General features: G+C 46.2%; 1 protein-coding gene across 3 annotated transcripts in view; it reads left to right on the top strand.

The window, feature by feature from the left end:
- The window catches only part of LOC120846625 (ATP-binding cassette sub-family G member 1), a 56,470-nt gene that overhangs the window by 20,364 nt on the left and 17,828 nt on the right, over positions 1-18,278 (top strand). For 2 of the 3 annotated variants that reach the window (XM_040218463.2, XM_042291680.1), the window contains 3 exons: positions 11,739-11,856; positions 14,242-14,428; positions 16,420-16,565. In XM_040218463.2, the coding sequence (XP_040074397.1) occupies positions 11,739-11,856; positions 14,242-14,428; positions 16,420-16,565 (451 nt within the window). Of the gene's footprint in view, positions 1-7,447; positions 7,651-11,738; positions 11,857-14,241; positions 14,429-16,419; positions 16,566-18,278 lie in introns of those variants that run through there. The other variant, XM_040503875.2, reaches the window with a different exon arrangement.

The raw sequence follows: 18,278 nt of genomic DNA, 5'->3' as shown, positions 1-18,278 counted from the left end.
TTTTGCAATGTAAGGCCTTTACTGGGGACATTCGCATCGCCTCAAGCGTTTGTACAGAGTACTTCTGGCGCAAGTTTTTACCTTGATCTACAGTGATGGCGTCTGTGACGAACTGAAGCTCGGAGCGTGTCATTTATTTGTTGAACGTGTCATTTATATAGCAACTGAGGCAAGTAATGCCGGCACAGTCGGTGGTGCTCCGGCAAATTTGTGGAATCGGCGTTCTGACGCTCGTGCAAAAACCGATTCGATCTCCAAACGTCCGATATAATAATCGCAGCACATCATAAGATTCTTCTTGTCTTCCAGCACCGCCCACAAGCTGCAATCTTCTTATTTTCACGCCTTTCTCCCATAGACTCCCATGTATTGCCTGGTGTCAAGCAATGGTCGCCGGTGGTGTCACCGACGGGCTTCCGATCCGCGATCCAGCTATACTACAATGCGCCCGTTTCGAAATAACACCCTCTGTTGCCAGCTGTGGAATCTCCGCACAATGTCAGACTAAAACCGCAACGACACGGCACCCTTTATGCTTTTGGTTGGAGTAGAAGAAAAAACACACCAACAGAATAACTTGATGAGCGCAGTGACGTACGTTGCACTTTTGACGCTAGTTCATTGGCTCGTTGGCCTGTTCCCGAGTGTTGGAAACAAAACAATCCTGTACTACAAAAACTTGCACCTTCCTCGATAAGACGTCGACAAAGTACTGCGAACAAGGAAAAGCATATCGCACAGCGCCGCGGTAACAGCGAGGCAACAGAAACACACAAGCGGTGAGTATGGCGTCACCCAGCCCAAGAAGTAAATGACGCGTGAGTTTTCAACCTTGGCATCCCGGCGACGTGCCAAGAGCCGCGCGGAACGCGTGGCTCCCGGTCATGGCTCTCTTCGCTCTCGCGTTTCCAAACGCTCACCATTACATCAGACTCGAGTCCTCAAGGCTCTCAATTGAAACGTTTGAAGGAATAAACGCGTCCTCAAAGTGCAAGACGAAGCTGATTGCTCTCCCCCACCCCTTTCCTTTCCTTCCTCGACCCCGTCCTTTTATTTCTCGCCAAAATCATCAAACAAAGAAGCCCTGGAAAACGATACACCAGTAAGAGATGGACTCGCTTGGAGCCTCGAAAGATGCCGCGATGCATGCGTATACGAGCATCAGGGACAAGGTCATTCTGATTTTCATGAAAGCGCGCATCCATTACCGGTGGCAAATCCAAAAGGAAAATGTAAACTTTCGCGTTGGACAGGCCCCGTCACACGTTTGCGGTGGGCATATATTACCTGGGTGGGTTTTTTTTTTTTTTTTTTTTTCTGCTTATTTTACGTAAATACTCTTTTTCTCGCCCCAAACACATTGTCTAATTTTTAAAAAAATAAAAAAAATCAAGAACTAATAACAGAGTTAACATTTAAATCAAAATTTATTGTAGTACTGAAAATAATATTTAGTAAAATTAACGAATCAGAATTTACCACATTAAAACGCAAGAGCAGTGGTATCTATTGAAGCTTTTTCTGTATTTTTAGACAAATTGTGACAATTTTAGGTTACAAGGAAACTTCAAGCAGAATAGGGGTGAATGTAAAGATAAAAACAATTTATTCCAAAAAGCAATTCCTAAAAGCCAAGCCAACTTTTGTGAATTAGACCCATTCATTTCGTCAAAAAGGCAGTAATAATATAGACCCAAGAAAATATACCGACAGTCTAAAAAAAATAATGAAACATTTGACATAAGAAAACTCATTATGACTCCTACCTTCAGTACACCTGATCAGTAGTACCTGAGATATAGCACACTTATAATCAGACTGTAGAACAGAACCTCAATCTGAATCAAAGACCGTATCAAAACCGTTATCTTTGACCCAACCAATACAAAATCAATACCCTTACCAAACGTTTGATATCTAAACCGAGCCGGAACCAAACCTCAATCCCATGTCTCGGTTACCGGTTAGCTGCAAAACGGTTCGGCGGTAACTGCGCCGGCTATCTGAGCCGCGCTTGCTAATGTCGACAGCGGAGCGAGGTCTATTTCAGATTTCACAGATGCGGTGTCAGCGGCGCAGTATTGTTTAATTATCTTCCCTTATTAAATAATTCAAATACTCTTTCCACTCGTCCCAAGGGCGGAAACTACATCGAGACCTTTACTGTGACTAGGAGCACTGGATCATGCAGGAGGCTATAATTACAACTTGGCCCTGATCGATAGTACGCGTGCATGGCACGCCGCTTACGTAATGTTTTATGCCCAACACTAATTACCGTGTTACAGCGATACACAATAGGATGCCATGACCGCGAAATAGAAGCTCCACGGATAATACCACCGCTACGCCGCGATATGCGTAACTATTGTTATGCGGTGCAGTGTATGTATATAAATAGTTACAGATTATGCATTCGTTTTCTTCATATTGGCGTTTATTGTGCACACTATTCGGCATGCATGATACGCGGATGCTGCGTTAGGAATTGACAGCAATATGTGCTTGTGTAAGGGCGCTACTTTGCCACACGAGATAGCTAGAAGCATCGTAGGAAAAAGAAAACAGCGGTGTAAACAAAACATGTAAAGGTAAATCAATACGTTTGATATAGTCACTGACAATTTACGAAACTTACAATTTATGACAATCAATTATTGCATGTAACCAATAATCTTACGGCATTAGCTGAGAAGAAAGCCTGGGAAATGTTAACGAAGCAACGAACGTGAACATAATGCAACACGGCCTGAGCTTCTAAAGCTTTCATAGACTTTTATAACTCCAGTCTTTTGAACGAATAGACTGAACAAGGCACCGTTACCATGCCCGGCGTTGACGTTAATGTAGATCTTGTAGGACTTCTGTACAATGTAACAGACGCAAAATTATAGCATATTCTCCTATATACTGACAAAGCCTGGCAGATCGCCAGGAGGAGCGGCCGCCGAAATGGAAAAGATGAAGCTGCAGACAACGGATGAGAGGAGAGCCACGTGATTGGCGCCCCGCTGCGGCGAGACGCCGAAACGCACTTCTCCCGAGCGAACAATTGTGTTTCGGGTCCTCGCCGCTGCAAAGGCTGCGCGCTGACGTCCAGGTTTCCCGAGAAATGGCTTTTTGGTGCTCTGTGCCACCAGACCCTCGCGCTCCAAATCTGCGACTGGGCACTCTACGGCTCCGTCGTCGATCTGCCAGGCTTTGTGAGTACAAAGGAGGCTATGATTATAGTCTTATAGCCACTGGCAGCTCAACAAACGCGGGGCGTGCCGAAACCCCGACGTCCGGCGCTCGCTTTCGAACCGTCAGTAGAGATAATGGTGGCTATTTTGCATCCATCCACTAATCATTCCAACCAGGGGCCCTAATCTGGACAGTTTTCATTTCATTTATTTCATATATTTACCTTGAAAACCCGTTTCCAATTATTAAACAAGGGACGCTAAGAATGCACTGTTTAAACGCAAGAAGAAAAAAAGTGAAAGCCGTTTACAAATCCCTGTAACGCCGAATTGGAGCGCAGCTCTTGAGGAGAAGGGGGGAAGGGTGCTGAGGGGAGGGTAGACCCCTCCTCCTTCTCCTCCTCCTCCCCTCATTCTTTAATATGCTCCGGGGGGCGGGTCACGTGACCTCGGGGAGGCGTGACCTGGGGGTCACGTGACCTTGGGTGTCACGGGGGGGTCACCTCAAGGTCAGGTGACCCCAAGGTGACCCCCACGTGACCTCAGGGGGTCACGTGACCTTGGGGGTCACGTGACCTCAGAGGGGTCACGTGACCTGGGGGGTCACCTTGGGGTCACGTGACCTCAGAGGGGTCACGTGACTTGGTGGTCACGTGACCTTCAAAGGGTCACGTGGGGTCATCTTGGGGTCACGTGACCTTGAGATGACCTTGGGAGGAGTCACGTGACCTCGAGGGGTCACGTGACCCCCAAGGTCACGTGACCTTCAGGGGGTCACGTGGGGTCACGTGACCTTGAGATGACCTTGGGAGGGGTCACGTGACCTGGAGGGGTCACGTGACCTTGAGATGACCTTGGTTACGCCGACGGCGACGCCAACGGCGACGGCGACGCCGACGCCGCTCAAGCCGGGAACGGGCCCCTAAGAGCTGCGCTCTAAAACACAAGAAAACAAGAATAAAGAGCAAGGTACAAATGTTAAATGGCAATAACAACTTAACAAATCATGATACAAAATTATACCTAGCTCATTTGATCCGAGAAAACACTGAGAAGTTCAAGAGGTGTTAATTTCTATTACAATGTCGTTTAGTAATGAATTCTAATCGTCAATAGCAAGGGTAGCATGGGATTTACGAAAAACAAAGATAAAGTGTGGATTCATTTGATTTTACGCACATTGTCAACCTTAGCGTAAACTCGATCAGGGGCGCTGAGAAGGGCCATTTTCATCTGCGGATTGTGATGATATATTTCATGAAGGATGAAAAGCCGGCAGTGCCTACGACGAAAAGAAAGAGTTTGGAAACCAGCCCGAAAACGAAGTCAAGTGATACTGGTATAGGAAGGGTAGTCGGAGTAAATGTACCTTAGTGTTCTGATTTGAATTAGTTGGCACCGAACCAGAGTTGTGTAAGCTAGTTTTTTTATTTCGGGTGAACAAAGTCTGATGTTACGTTTTAGGTATCCAAGCGTGCGGCTAGCTTTCAGGACAACTTCGTTATGGTTATTCCACGTGAGATCGCTAGTGAGGTGGAGTCCTAGGTACTTGTATAATGTGCCGTGACCAATGTTATTGATATCTCGTTGGTAAGAAAAGTGATACGACGTGGTACGAGGAGTAAATGTTTGTAACTTACACTTTTCCATGTTTAAGCTCATCTGCCAATTGTTACACCACTGTTCAATTATATTAGGGTCATTTTGAAGTGTTTTATGGTCATCTTGTGTTCTGATGGCTTTGTAAATGACGCTGTCGTCTGTGAAAACATGCACGGTTGATGATAAAAGCATTGTTAACTCATTGATGAATGCTAAGAGTAATGGGCCTAGTAGGGTTCCTGCTGTGGGACGCCTGAAGTGGCACAGGACCTGCATGACATTTTGTTATTGATGACTGTATAATGTAAGCGATCTGTAAGGAACTCTCTGATCCAGTCTATTATGTTTGGAGGGAGTTCAATTGAAGATAGCTTTTTTCATGAGGCGTTGATAACGTACCCTATCAAATGCTTTTCACAAAATAGATGAATGCGGCGTCAGTTTGGAGATGATGAAAATAATCCCTGGAGAAGGGGAACAAGAGGGACAAAGGGCGAACAGAAATCTCCAAACACAGCTTTGTCCCTCTTGTTCCCCTTCTCCAGGGATTATTTTCATCATTCTTGTCCAGCTCGCTTGCACATTTGCATTTAATTGCATTTTAGTCCGTTTGGAGTTTGTTATGTAGGTTAGAAGAAAAATGTCATGTGTAAAGTGTAACAGCTGGGTTTCACAGAAAAACATTTTGCGGAACCTGTACCGGTTCGAAACATTTTGCGGAACCCATGCTGGTTCGAACATTGCAAGTTATTAGATTCCAAGTAGTTGATTACGTTCGAATATATGATGTGCTCGAGAAGCTTGTAAGCAGTACTGGTGATTGGTATGGGGCGACACGGTTGGCTGCATGGTTTTGGTCCACGGTTTTGCAAATGGGAAGTATTGATCCTTCATTCCAGTCGTATGGTAGATTTCCCGAATTTAATGATTGTTGAAATATTTTATACGAGTAAAACGCTAGTGTTTTCTTTGTATTTTTTCCAAATCATTGAGTTTATCAGGTCCTCACCAGCTCTAGAAGAAATTTTTAGATTTTATATTGCTTTCACGATGCCCGGATATGAAATATCAATTAGGTACATTGGCACATCGTATAACGTGTTCAGGTTAGGGATATAATCAAGATCTCCTTGTGTGAACACTGAACTAAAAATGCGCTAAGCTTTTGTGCGCTTTTTAGAGCGCAGCTCTTAGGCGCCCGTTTCCGGCTTGAGCGGCGTCGGCGTCGCCGTCGCCGTCGGCGTAACCGCGCGGTGCATTATGGGTAAATTTTCCCGAAGGAACCCGACGTCCTCCCGAGGTCCTCCCGAAGGAACCCGAGGTCCTTCGGGAGGACCTCGGGTTCCTTCATGAGGACCTCGGAAGGACCTCGGGTTCCTTCGGGAGGGCCTCGGGAGGACTTCGGGCTCCTTCGGGAGGACCTCGGGAAGACCTCGGGTTCCTTCGGGAGGACCTAGGGCGGGGGGGGGGGGGGGGGTCACGGGACGATGACGTCATCAGTGACGATGACGATGCGGATGCCGATGACGTCATCAGTGACGTCACTGATGACGTCAGCAGGCGATGACGATGGCGATGCGGATGCCAATGACTTCATCGGCATCCGCATCGGCATCGTCATCATCACTGATGACGTCATCGTCACGTGACCCCCCCAGGACCTCGGGTTCCTTCGGGAGGACCTCGGAAGCACCTCGGGTTTCTTCGGGAGGACCTCGGAAGGACCTCGGGTTCCTTCGGGAGGACCTCGGAAGGACCTCGGGTTCCTTCGGGAGGACCTCGGGAGGACCTCGGGCTCCTTAGGGAGGACCTCGGGAGGACCTCGGGCTCCTTCGGGAGGACCTAGGGGGGGGGGGGGGTCACGTGACGATGACGTCATCAGTGATGATGACGATGCCGATGACGTCATCAGTGACGTCACTGATGACGTCATCATCACTTATGACGTCATCCTCACGTGACCCCCCAGGTCACGTGACCCCTCACCCCGAGGTCATGTGATCTCCCAGGTCACGTGACCCTTGAGGTCACGTGACCCCCCTTCCCCCTTCCGAGGTCAACTGATCCCCCCCCCTACCCTTCCCTCCACCTCCTCAAGAGCTGCGCTTAAACTCGGCGTTACAGGGAGTTGTAAACGGCTTTCATTTTTTTCATCTTCAAATTTCACACCGTCGTCACCAACGAACGCCCAAGAGGTCGTACGTGTAGGGTTTATATTTTTTCAAAACTTTTTCCGGTTGCTTGTAAGAATATTTTTCAAGCCATGTTCAAAAAGCTTTAATCTTGCCTGTGCGATTGCATTTTTATATACCTTTGCATGATTTGAATATTTATCCCAAAGACTTTTATTCGACGGCGATAATTTTGTTTTCTTGGCGAAAATGTCGGCAAGAAATCCGGCGGCCGTGATTGGCCAACTCCACAGTTGACCTTGGTGCCGACCAATCATAGCATCCGGATTTCCCGCCGATTTGTTTTTTTCGCCAAGTCTCCAGATTGGGGCCCCAGAGCTCGGTGTTCGGACGCCCCCACGCGCTCTGCTTTCCTTCTTTCCCCCAGTTTCTACCCGTATAACAATAGTCGTTTTTACGGCAAGCGAAGAGAAACCCTACTTACGCATAATCTCACCGCCGATTACCTCCCCTTCTTTCATTTGCAGAAAGCTCTCTTGTTCTCCATGTGTCGCCATTTTCCGATTCTCACAGTGAAAGTGGTATGAACACGATCATTCAAAATGGCGGCAACGGTTGCGTCGGTGCGGGAACCCCCAACGGCAAGCCGGTCGAGTTTCTTCTGGAGACCGGCAGATGCAACGCAGTTTCCCTCGAGTGGAAAAACCTCACATATTCAGTGCCTGTAAAAAAAGGTGAGCTTTCTGTTCTTTCGTAACTCAATACTATCGACTGTGGCTACTATGTCAAATATAAGAAAGAGAAAAAAAAAATACCTCACTTGGCTTTTGTAAATGTGACGTGCGCGTAGCGCACGTAGATTGTCTTTCATGAACAATGCTGTTGAATGTTTTGACGGTGTTCTCTATCGTATAAACTGTCCCTTTGAAACTTTGCTCTCTTCTGTTGTTGTTTTTCGGAGTGAGAGATCGGCATTGTCCAGTGACCCAAATACCCCCGTTGTCTTAGCGTCCGACTGGACATGTTTCACTAAAAATCTAATATTAATTCGTATTTAATCAAGAAATCCCACGCATTATTTCGTAAAACAAACAAACTGTACAAACTGACATTGCAACGCTATCGATGCGAGCCTCTTTCATAAAAGTAATACAAAGTAAGGCGTATTTCATTTCTCCTTTAATTTATTTTGTTCTTAATACACACGTACCGCGAAACCAACAAGACACACATCCGATTCATTTCCAACCGCCGCTTATTACATTTCGTACACTTACACCGCGCATGCTGGATATCGTTTTTAAAATCATGCACGGTGTAAAAGTACAAAGTGTGAAAAGCGGCGGTTGGAAATTAATCGGATGTGTGTCTTGTTGGTTACGCGGTACGTATGTTTTTCCAACATTAAACCAGTTGCAAGTAGCGCTCTGCGGTGTGTGTCTCTCCTACTCGTCCGTCGTTTTTAGCGTTTTTTACCCCTAAACATGTTCAACCAACTAGACCAAATCCAAACCCTTCTGCGGTGCTAGCCTATACTGTTGAAACCGGTTAAAACGAAGTCGGTTATGACGAAATAGCGGCAACAGCAAAGCGATCTCGATTTCGCTTGCGCACTTCGTTATAACCGAAGGCGGTTATAACGAAATAGCGGGTATAGCGAAGTGATTTCTGATTCCCGTTGACTTTGTCATAACCGGTCTTGATGTACTTCGATGTGGCGCCGACAATTGGCGCAACGCAAATGCGGCGCCGGCACCGTGGCGGCTCGACCGATCATCCCTGTACAACGACGTGCCATTACGGCTCGTACAAATGCGATGCACACTGCGTTCAGGGATAGAAATCTTGAATACTAAAACGAGAGAGTAAAAAAACTATAGTCAGTGACAGGTCAAGAGCGAAGTAGAAGCCCCTCCCACCTCTTTCCATTTTAGTAGAGCGAACGCTGGAGAGGAGGCGACCTCCTCTCCAGCGGTGGAAGCCCCTCCCGCCTCTTTCCACTTTAGTAGAGTGAACGGTGGAGAGGAGGCGACCTCCTCTCCACCGTTCGCTCCGCTGAAGTGGAAAGGGGTGGAGGAGCTTCCACTTCGTTCTTGACCTGTCGCTGACAATAGAAAATTGTGCATTACATAGACACGCGTTGGGCTAAAGAAGCGTAATAAAGACTTTCGTTAGACTGTCTGCTAAAACCAAGACGCGGCTCGGTGACCCCTACGGGGAAGCTCGGCGAGTATCTTCGGCGCCCGTCGCCTATTCTTTGCCTTTCACAAAGTAGTTGAACGAGTTTACGGAATTTCCAGGTTTTAAGTTCTGTCAGGTATATGGGCCAGGGGAGTCGAACAGGTAGTAATGAAGATGCACACACGAAATCTTTGGCAGATTTGTCATTTGTATGAGGTACAAGTGCTCTTTCTTTTCAACCAAGGCATTCGAAAGACATGTCAATCCCGTATAAGTCAATTTTGGGAGGCACCTCAGTTAGTCCTCGGCGATGAGACTTTTAAAGTACGCGCTACTCATTGTGAGTCAACCCGAACCAACATACTCGCCCCGAACGTTTGGCCATGTTGGTTTTTGTTTACCGACGAACAACCTGTATACTCTGCTTTCCTGGTTCGGCTGCAGAACGTACAAAAACCAAAAACTCGTGAAGCAGTTTTTATTTTCTTTTTTTCCGTCCTTACCGTAACGGCGGGGACTTTTGCTATTGAAACAAACTGTTATTATGTTCGATGCACGCACTGACAAGTAACCTTGCTAGGTAGTATCTATTAAATTAAACGTAAAATGCGGTGTCGAATTATTTATTTTGTTATATAAGGTTTCACCCAGAATTTCTTAAAACCGCTTGCGGCATTTACATTAACAAGGTTCAATTAAAGCAATTATAAAAAAAGGCAGTTCAAACAGAAGTAGGGAAAACGGGATGAGGCAACTGCAAGATTAGCTATACTGAAATTGAGTAAACCTGCCGGTTGGGAAAAGAGGCGCTGTGAGCGGTTTACAGACACGTTTGTTGGAGCGCTTGTCCTTTCCGTGGGTCTATGTACAGTTTCGGCTGTAATGTGCTGGGAGCGTCACGTGATTGTTACGGCAACACTAGGTCGCTGCTGTTGCAGTTGCATTGGACGCAGAGCCCTATAAAAAATAGAGTGGCCAATAGGATATGCAGGGCTGATGCCATTGCAGTGAAGTCGCTGCCACCAACGCGTCATATTGTCACGGGTGGGGTCCAAAAGTACAATAATCAAACAGGAAAAAATAAACGTTTAATGTGGCGAACTTGCGCCCTAAACAAAAAGGGAATAGACGATAACAACAGCGCGTCGCGAGCGTCGAAGTCGGCGTAACAGCAGGTTCGAACGCTGAGGCGAGACTGACTCCACTCGCCATGCCTTGGAGTCCCGGCTATTCGGCGTAGACCTTTCGGCGCGTGGAACATTCGGAACTCGATCAGACGAGTATGTTCTTGAACCTACGAGAGCGCGAAGTTGAAAGAATAAATGAAATGACATTCCGCTAACTGGAATCGAACCTAGGCCTTCCCAGGCCTTCACATTCCAGTACGGTAACCCTTCGACAACTTTTTTTTTCTAGCTTTATTTCCCTTCGGCCACGCACGCGCTCGCTCGGCAACGCGCGTGGCAATATGATCTCTCCGCGATTATAGGGCACGCGAAGGGAAATACAAATATTCAATTATTCGATTCCACGACCCAAACTACAAAACACAAATTTACAAAAATTAAAAAAAAAATCACGATGATCTGATTTGACTTGTCTTGGCGAGCAGCCCGGATAATATTCACCTAACGTTCGTGACCCCAACTCGTGTGCGGAGCCGCCTCTTCACTCACCGAGAGTTCTCGGCTCTAACTTCGGAGACGTGAAAATGGAATAATATATTTTGGTTCTCGGAGTTTTCTCGCTCTTACTGGTAAGGCAGTACCTCTTAAATGAAAGAGAGTTTCATTTTAATCGAAGAATTAAACTCTCTTCCAGAAATAATTTTCGTCGTTCAAAAACCTTCCGGCATCGAAGAAGCATTTGCTATGTTAGGAATGACTAGCTGACTTCTACCCTGTTTTAATTTTTCTTTCAATTTTTTTTATTAACTCCCCCTCCCCTATACAAAAAGCCCCAGTGGGTACTCTAAACTTAAATCAACTGAAAGTAATTAAAATCGCTGTCTCTGGTTAGCCAAAACATGTGATTGCGGACAATGATTAAACTATACTGCGAAGTATTATACAAATAATCAAACTGAGACTATAAAGACGACACGATAAACCAACTAGCCAAATCCCAGGCACTGTTTGCAGTCCCTTAATCGGACCTACGTTCAGCGAATGGCACTCCTTCATGTTCGGGCCGGCCAACCCCATAAGCAGCCGAACTCTCTGTCTCTCTCTTTATATATATTATATATACGTACTGTATATGCCTCTTACTTAACGCAGCGTCGCTAACCAATACTATCTAAAAGACAAGTCCTGCGCACGACGCACGACGTCGTCGTTAGTGGATGCCCGACGCGCCCCTCAACGGCAAGCGCGCAGAATCTAGACGAAAATCACCGCAAGGCGGCACACGCGTAGGTCTTGGCATCACCGCGTACGTCTTGGCGTCGTGCTCGTTGTCAGACGCTGTGCGACGGGCTCACGGTGATCCGTGGCGGTATTGAGCCGATGCGCATGTCTGCAATGGCCCTTGGGGACAATTGAGTCCCGGTTAAAGTGGGCCCGCTTCGTTGAAATCCAGTTAGAGAAGAGGCGCGAGAGGTCAGCAGGGCTCATTTAAAGCGGCGCGCCTTCTCTTCCAGGCCGGCGGGAGCTGATCAGTCGCATGTTCGGAAGGGCGGCTCCGGGCACCCTGACGGCCATCATGGGACCCTCCGGGGCCGGCAAGACCACGCTCATGAACGTCCTCTCCGGGCACTAGTAGGCGAGACCAAGCATCTTGTGTTTTGTGATATAGTAAACACCGTGGATACGTGCCAGGTGTTTGGTGATTCAGGAAAAAAGAAACTCTTTTCGGAAACAAACTTTCAGTATACGGTGGCCGTTAGGGATCGCAAAAACACACACTGAGTAACTAAATGACTGACTAAAAGTTAGTAATTAACTTTATAGTTAGTAGAAATATACATATGATTTTAATTACAGAACTTGCTGAGTGTCATCGTAAACCCCGATATAAGTCTTTGTTAGGAAGGCTTAAAGCACGTGTGAACGAGGGGGTGCACTGAGTTTCCATCCGTGCAGCAGGCACAAGGCTGGTGATGCGAAAACGCGGAGGATACTCTTATTCGTGTTTTCGCACCGCGTGCTTGCTGCACGAGTGAAAACTTTAGCCCCCTTCCGCGTTTCATACATGTTTTAAGTCGTTCTAAAATTGACTGATTTAGGGGTATCTGACGACGCTCAGCAAATTTATTACTTCAACCATATACTTATTTTCACGAATTAAATAGATATTTAGCAAATTTCATATAATCATTCAGCAAATTAGTACTTTTTTTTCTCTTTAGAATCCCTGACGTCCGCCGTGGCTGGCAGTTTTTTTTTTTTTTTTTGAGACGGGTTTGTTTGTTTTTTAACCACCCTATTGATAGGATTCTTAGAAAGTTTGTGTTAAAACACCCTCTAGATTAATTACTCTAAGACGCTCCTGTATACGTGCGAGGGCTGTTGTTTATTACGTGAAACGTTCTTTGGCTCGTCAAGAAGGGGATTGGGGGGGCGGGGGGGGGGGGAGTCGGCCAGATTTAGTGAAGTAAAAAAAATCAACAGCAAAACCCCACGTTGATTGACTGGTGAAAACGCCATGTGATCAACGCTGATTGGCTGATTCCTCTGAGTACGAGGGGTTTTGAAAAATCGCCGGGCTTTCAAACCCGACTGACGCCAGTATCTTCATTCCATCTACTAGATCCGCGACCCGCCCCAAGCACGTCGGGGAAACGCACTCCATCTTTTTGCGAGAAAAAAAAAAAACACTTCTGATCGTTTCTTTCACCTGTTTTAATCCAGAAGTGATGTGCCCGTCCAATGTGGGCCGTCAGCGTTCACGCGACTGCACTATGGTCTGCCAGAGCTACAAAACACTTTACTAAAGCTACACCAGAGTGCACTAGAGCTGGTTACTAGAGTTGCTCTACAGTGTACTATAGAGCTGCAGTGTACTAGAGTCAGTCATCTCACATACTGTACAGAAGCATGAGGTATATGACTTACGGTAGTTACATCGTGCCAAATATTCATTAAAAAAAAAAACACATCCGAGGATTTATGTGTTATGAGTTGTGAATGCGAAAGCATGAATGTCGTTCTTCCGCTCCCTTAGTTCGTTTGCGTTGTAGTGGCGTGGACGGCCACGTTTCGCTACTGCCGAGGTTGCGGCCGCCTACGATATAGGTGCCTCAGGCGCCGCCATGTTCCTCGGCGTCGAGAGGAGTAGAAGCATCTGCAGCACCCCCCCCCCCCCCACCTCTCTCTCTCTCTCTCTCCGGCTACGCCTGTAACGAGAGCGGCGGCCGAGCGCGCGCTCTCGTGAAGCGTCCGCCAATGGCTATCTAGGAGCCGTTTCGCTCAGCCAATGGGAGTATGGGTATTTCTTTCGCCTTTCGCGGTTACAGACGCCGCCGGCTCCACTCCATGGGATAGTTAATATTTTCGCATTAAAAAAGCAGCTCGAATTATAACTTACACATCGGAACTGCGCGTTTTAAAGCACAAGATCGGTGCTACGTTACAGAGAACCAATAACAACCCCGATCCAATAACAATACGTTTGAAAAGGGCCAGTCTAACTAGAGGTAATTTATCTGGGCATTTGCATCTTCCAGCATGTCATGGCACATATGGGGAAACACTAGTCCGTTTCTGCGGCACAAAAATATGGAAATTCCTACCTAACGATCTTCCATAGTCTCATAATTTTAGTTAAGCTCTAAAATGATACCTTTTGTTTTCTAACATCAGCTTCACAATTATAACCTTTATCTGAGTTTAGTGAAATTCGTGTGGTTACTATAATTACATGAGCCTTGTTGTATTTAATTGTTTTGTAGTTATTTTGTCGAGTTCTTCAATAACCTGTCCCGCCCACTTTACGCCTCAAATGCCTTATTTTTTATTGTTCCAAACTGGCCAAATGGCCAAGACTTCATCTGCTTTTTCAGTAAAATGTATCTGTGCACCTTACTGATAGTAAAACAAATTGAGCTGTTCTACAGTATACGAGAACTGGAGTTTATTAGAGCTGCTTTTAACTCTCACTTTAACCGCCCTAGTATACACTCTTTTGTTCGCTCTTCGTTCCAGCGACAAAGGCTACGAGGGTGAAGTGCAGGTGAACGGCTGGGTGCGGGACACGGAGCTCTTCAACCAGCAGAGCTGCTACGTCATGCAGGACGACTGTCTGCTGCCCGAGATTACTGTCAGGGAGGCCCTGACCATGAGCGTTCAGCTGCGCATGCCTTCTCTCGACTGCGCCAAGAGGACGCAGCTGGTGGGAATTTTTGTTTGTTTACTGTTCATCCACTGCGCTCGCATTTCTCGGAACGTTTTTTTTTTTTTTTTTTTTTTTGCAATTAGCCGAAGTGAATCTGCGTAGGCGAACATTAATGTCCCCTTTTAACAGGATGTAAGTTCGCTACATTCGGCGGTCGTGTGACAGTCTTTTGTGATGCTTTTTGTACCTGACGTCAGTCGCAAGAACTCTATGCACCAACTCTACTCTCAGACCCCACACCACTACCGCGGTGCTGCTGTAAGCACTACGCATTAAGCAGAAAAAACACATGAGTGACAAAAACGGGCGTCGCGCGGTGATTCCCATAGCAACAGCCCAAGACGCTGTGACGTGGGCCTATGCGAAGCCGCCACGTCACCACAGCGTTCTCGCAAGTTGCTATGGAAACTGCGCAGTGCTGGCACCCGCTTTTGTCGCTCATGTGTTCCTTGCCTTACAGAGCCTGTATTACCGAGAGTGTCCAACTGCTCGATCGGGGTCACGTGGTTTATGGGCAGCGTTTGTAATATGAGCCTCGATCGTCTGTGAGCGTCTCCGCCTTTCCGCCTGCTTTCCTCTTCGCCAAGTTCCGGAGATAGGGGAAGCCACACCCTCCAACTCTGCATTTCTTTTCTTTATTTCCCATAACCCGTCCCGCCTTCATACCCTTCTCACAATAACGGTGTTTCTTACAACAACAGCCTCCTCGCCACGCGACAACTCAGCGCATACCCACAGCTAGGCGACCAATGAGCGCGGGAGGCGTCCGCCATTTTATTGAAAACGCTCATTATGGTTTGAAGTAGACCCTCTCTACAATCTAGGCCTCTACTGCGCATATGTCGACGCGCTTCCAGATCTTGTTGGAGCGCGGTGCTCACACTTTGTGTGGGAAAACGCGGGCTTCTTTGTAAGCAGCGTGTTTGTATATAGCTTCAGGGCTATGAACAGGAGGCGCCTCGGTGGATGGATGGATGGATGGATGGATGGGTCGATGGTGCTCAACCCTTTGAATTGAGCAACGACTTGCACCACCTAGCCAGTGTCTTCTTTTTTTCTTAACATTTCTTTAACATAGGTGTGTATATCTGGAGATGTATTCTTAAAAACTGTATACGACCCGTAGTACGGGGGCACCTCTACGCAACCTGAACCGGGTGCCCACGTTTTCCCGTCCTACGGTTCGACCGGAAGGGAACAAGACAATTTTCATCGGGGTCCCTCGACCTATGCCACCAGTCAGATTGGCTGCTAGTCAGCGCCGCTTGGTGGCCAAAGTGTTCAACTTAGGGAAGGCCTAGCCACCCATTCAGTGGACACGAGCACCGCGCCAGAGGTCGACAGGGCACTCGGAAATTTCAGCTCGAGATCGGGTCCAATGTTTGCCGCCTCCGGCCCTTTTCAGAGTTGCGAATATCCGGCATAAGAGGCGCTACCTGTTGAAATAAGCATCGTTGCTCTTTGAATATAAAACCCATTCACACTTTTGCATTCGCTTACGATTGCAGTTCTTGTGATCTCTTGCGACAAGAGAACGCACTTGCACGCTTGCGCCACCTATGAGGCCTTCCTGGAACTGCATTTTCCTAGATGAATATTTTATAGTATTTACGAGAACAAATGTACGTACTATCCGTGAAAAATTGTCGTTTATAACGTTGTTAAACGTTTTTTAAGCAAGGAAGGAATGAGTGATGAGCGGAAAAAAACACGAAAACATCCGAAGACTTCACGTGTTCCTCAGATACCCGATAGATGGCGCCAGTGTGTTCTCTCGTCGTAAGAGATTTTAAGAGGTTTCAAGACACACGGTTGTCAGCAGTCGCAAGTGTGTGAACTAGCCTATAAGCGGAATGTAAGGAGAGAAAAAACACACGCCGTAAACAGGTCAGTCGGCCGAGGCGCTTTGCAGGCACCATCGTGATAATTATAATATCGAGAACAATTTAGCGTCTCAGAAGACAAATATGTCACCGTTCCTCCGGTAGGTTGACCACTCCATCAAGCGTTGGGGGCTCGAGGACTGTCAGAAGACGAGAACTGCTTTCCTCTCCGGCGGTCAACGGAAAAGGCTGGCCATATCCCAAGAGCTCATCAGCAACCCCCCTGTGATATTTGTGGATGAACCAACCAGGTGATAACCGTAGAGACGCATTTACGCATTACGATCTCTTTATTGAACGAGCGCAAACAGTCACTCAACTGAATCTTTTTTAATTATTTTTTCTCCGAACGGCAGTTCGCATCGCACTGAACACTAGAAGGTGTACATTCATTCATTCATTCATTCATTCATTCATTCATTCAAAAATGTGTTTACATTTTCTTAGGATGGATGCTTGGGCGAGTTGGTGAACCATACTTGACGGTGACAGTGTGAGATTGGTTTTCCCTGCGCTGTCACCATCAAGTAATTTTTTTTATTTATTTTTGTTTTGAAATACTGTCAACCTTAATGTGTCATTACATGATATAGCATTTTTAATATCTTATTGACCTAAAAATGAAACAGTAGCCTTGAAAATAGAACAACTCACGCCCTTCTATTGACATAAAACAGAAATCTAAAATAACACTGGCATCTGCAGTCTCAAAATAGCACCGAATAACGCTGAGAAGAAATACGGAAATAAGGTTTTCTTAGAAAATGGTTTTGACATAACGCTATTAAAAAAGTATAACAGTAAGTTATACTAGCGCTCCAATCTATAACAAATTATTGTGAGGGAATCTGAAATAAGAAAATCTTGGGAAAGAAGGTTCCCCCATCTCTTGTTATAAGAAAGAGTGAAAAACTAAACACATTAGTTCTACTTTGGAACCGTTTGATCATTTTGTTTTGTTTTGTTTTATTTTTATTTTAAGTCACCGACCAACAGTTTAACGCATCCTAATGGTGCACTTATCAATAGTCAATTAGTGGTAAAATTTAGACACGATAAAAACGAAATGTTAAGACAAAACAATAGTCTCAACACCCTTTCGAAATTTACGCTCTTCATCAAAAAATATTAAGACTAAGATTCCCCCAAATCTGTTCTAAATGGATATATGTGAGTTGTAGGCGTGTCAAGGGTGAAGCATGGTAAAATATGGTAAGGTAAAACAAAATATGAAATGTACTAGACCTACGAGAAACGTGCAAGTAGATGTGACTGAGTAGCTCTGGTGAATCAATCATACCATTTACAATCTGATACAAATATGTCAGTCCACGAATTGTTCTCCTGTTGTGCAACGAGTCTAACTTCTCGAGTTCAGAAATCCTCTCATTACTATAGAAATAATTTGGTTGAAAATAATAACGATCAAACAATACACGAACGAATCTACATTGAACACTCTCAATTGACCTTTTTCAGAGATCGCTGGGCGCATGCGCCGACTCTGAGAGAGAAGAGGAAAGGGAAAGGCGCCATTTTTGGTGGCTCTCTCGTCCGCTCGGTCGCTCAGACAGTGCTGGTTAGGCTTGACTCCTCCGCTATTCTCGCGGCTTGGCTTCATAGTCGTCGCGCCTCACCACCGCGCAGCTGTAGGTTGTCCAAATAACAGCAAAAATGGTTCAAATGCAAGGCTTTATAGAGTTTCAGCAGCCTTTTACGGATGGTTCACGAAAGCACTCGATGTCAAACACCCCGCCCTTTTTGCTCTGCTTTCAAAAGCCTATGACGCGAATCCCCCGTGTCAGGTGGCCGGGTCATCAATGTGACGGCGGGTCATTCTGCTTTTAACTAAAAGACAGTAAATGTGAACATGATGGTAAACCGGAAACTGGGGTAGGAGAACGAAAACGCAAAAGAAGACAAAAAAAATAACAGGGAACGTCTCTTGAGACGTTGCCGGTTTT

This window comes from Ixodes scapularis, unplaced genomic scaffold (assembly GCF_016920785.2).
Source record: "Ixodes scapularis isolate PalLabHiFi unplaced genomic scaffold, ASM1692078v2 PGA_scaffold0__279_contigs__length_252992795, whole genome shotgun sequence".
NCBI classification, from domain to species: Eukaryota; Metazoa; Arthropoda; class Arachnida; order Ixodida; family Ixodidae; genus Ixodes; species Ixodes scapularis.
The sequence above is the reverse complement of the archived record's forward strand: the minus strand, read 5'-3'. Positions and strand labels throughout refer to the sequence as shown.